This window comes from Alosa sapidissima, chromosome 11, assembly GCF_018492685.1.
Source record: "Alosa sapidissima isolate fAloSap1 chromosome 11, fAloSap1.pri, whole genome shotgun sequence".
Classification (NCBI taxonomy): Eukaryota; Metazoa; Chordata; class Actinopteri; order Clupeiformes; family Clupeidae; genus Alosa; species Alosa sapidissima.
Window position 1 is genome coordinate 36,206,680 of NC_055967.1, and position 2,500 is coordinate 36,209,179.

The 2,500-nt window shown below is 43.8% G+C and overlaps 1 protein-coding gene across 1 annotated transcript in view; it reads right to left on the reverse strand.

Annotated features, from left to right (window-relative positions):
* vwf (von Willebrand factor) overlaps positions 1–2,500 on the reverse strand; it is a 45,750-nt gene that overhangs the window by 33,078 nt on the left and 10,172 nt on the right. Inside the window, 2 exon segments of the mRNA XM_042109261.1 lie at positions 1–206; positions 720–935. The exon segment at positions 1–206 is cut by the window's left edge and continues 35 nt beyond it. Coding sequence (XP_041965195.1) covers positions 1–206; positions 720–935 — 422 coding nt within the window.

Sequence of the window (2,500 nt, forward strand, 5' to 3'; positions counted from 1 at the left end):
CTGGTAGATCTCTCCATCGTAGTGACAAGAACACTCCTCCCTGGACACACACTCGCCACTGTCGCTGAGGAACAGGCCAGTTGGACAGAAGCAGCCCTCCACACACAGACTCACACACTGATCGTCCGGCAGAGACAGGGAGCGGCACGACTGGTCACACACACTTCCACACAGCTCGTATTGCTGCTTCCCAGGGCATTCCATCTCTGCACACACACACACACACACACACACACACACACACATACACACACACACGCACGCATGCACACACACACACACACACACATGCACAGACACACTCCTTGATTAATTTATGCACAGAGGGAAACATATACATAATACATAACAACTCAGAACACAAATAAATAGATGGCACAGACATATACAATACATAAATCACAGAAACACAAAATGACACAGTAAACAGTAAATACTGTAGACAACAAGGGTTGGATCCTATAGATGGAGTCATGGAAATTTCCATTTTTGGATCATAGGCTTATTCTATATACAGGAAACCAGCCCCAGAAATACTAGAAATACTAGATGTTTACCTATATACAGCTCTCCTCATTATTCCCATGCCACAACAAGAGAGAGAGAGAGAGAGAGAGAGAGAGAGAGAGGGAGAGAGAGAGAAAGATAGCCCATTCAGCGATTGGGGTTTTTGAAGGGAAGAGAGAGAGAGAGAGAGAGAGAGAGAGAGGTGTGCCCACCGCAGTATCCGTTTTCTCTCCAATGGATGAGGACTCCCTTGGCTGCACAGGCGGCTGCGTAGCTGCTGATGGCCGAGCACAAGCACTCGTGTCCATCTGTGCAGGAGCACAGGTCGTACCGGCAGTTCTTCACGAAGGGCGCAGGGTTCACCTCGTAGTGGCACGCCTCAAACTTAGGAGACAGGAGGATGGGACAGGACTCCTCCGCAAACATCACTGGGAAGCCATATATATGATATAAATATATACTTGATACTTAATCTTGAATTTCCCCTTGGGGATCAATAAAGTATCTCTCTATCTATCTATCAGGCACGTGCAGAGAAGGGGGGCTACAGGGGCTCTAGCACCTGCCCTTTTGCCCCTTTGATGTCCAAGTGCCCTTTTGACAAGACCCCTTTTTTACTTTTTAAAAAAATAATAAATAAAATAAAAAATACTTCCGCTAGTTCCAACGTGAATTTTCTCTAAAATGTCTCATTAATAGTTTGTGAAATTAGAAATTTACAAAAATAACAATTTTCTGTGTTAATTGAAATGCCTTGCTGCCACCAATCCGTGACGTCATACATTCAGTGAACTCTGGTGCACGCAGGCACAGTGCTGCAGGAGACGTTTGGGAGCACGGTAAGGTCACTTGGCAGTTAGCCTATCTGAACATGCAATAGTAATACAATGCAATGCAATAGCTTAGAGATAGAGAATAAAATGTTTAAAGTTGTTTCATGTTTAATGAAGTAGGCTATCAAACCCGTTTTAACCATGTTATGGTCCATTTTCAATAACCTGGCAGCTTCGAAAATCTGATGCTGAACATTCATAACATATTCTGTTTAGGTTATAGTAGCTTAGGTTAGTAGACCTAGTTCATAAAACAGAGTAGGCAAACCTAAATCGTCATAAGCCGGCGACATAGGCTACTGTAGTTGTTTAACTAACCCAACTCCACACGTCGTTCTCGGTTTACAGTAGGCTACATTACGCGTCATTTCACTCAGTGGCCACACGCACAGCACGTGAATCTGCAAGACACCAGCATGCTAATGGTGGTAGTTCACTGTGATAAACATTAAAATTATAGCCTGACAAGCCAGACTAGGCAATAACATATTTGCTGCCGCTAGGGTGCGTCTAGATTTCTAGGCTATTAAAATTAGCTTTGAATTTAATCAATAAGATGTAGCCTTATAGCCTATGATCTCTGTGTAGACAATAGCCTAATGAAAACTGAAAAGACCTATCTGTCTGTGCCCTGGCTACAGTAGGCCTACAGTACATGCACTCCTATTGAATTTTCAGAACCAAGGAGAGAAATGAGGAAAATGTGTTACAGCTCTGTCTGCTATTTACACCCATTCTTCTTGAAACATAATGAATAAATTTAACATTTATAAAATGTTTATCAGTACATTAGACTACTTTGCAAATTGCTAAACCATATAATAGCCACAATAAACACAATCACAAACACAGACAGCAAGTAAGTATAAGTATATACTCTTTTGATCCCGTGAGGGAAATTTGGTCTCTGCATTTATCCCAATCCGTGAATTAGTGAAACACACTCAGCACACAGTGAACACACAGTGAGGTGAAGCACACACTAATCCCGACGCAGTGAGCTGCCTGCTACAACAGCGGCACTTGGGAAGCAGTGAGGGGTTAGGTGCCTTGCTCAAGGGCACTTCAGCAGTGCCTACTGGTTGGGGTTCGAACCGGCAACCCTCCGGTTACAAGTCCGAAGCGCTAACCAGTAGGCCACGGCTGCCCCAGACACACAC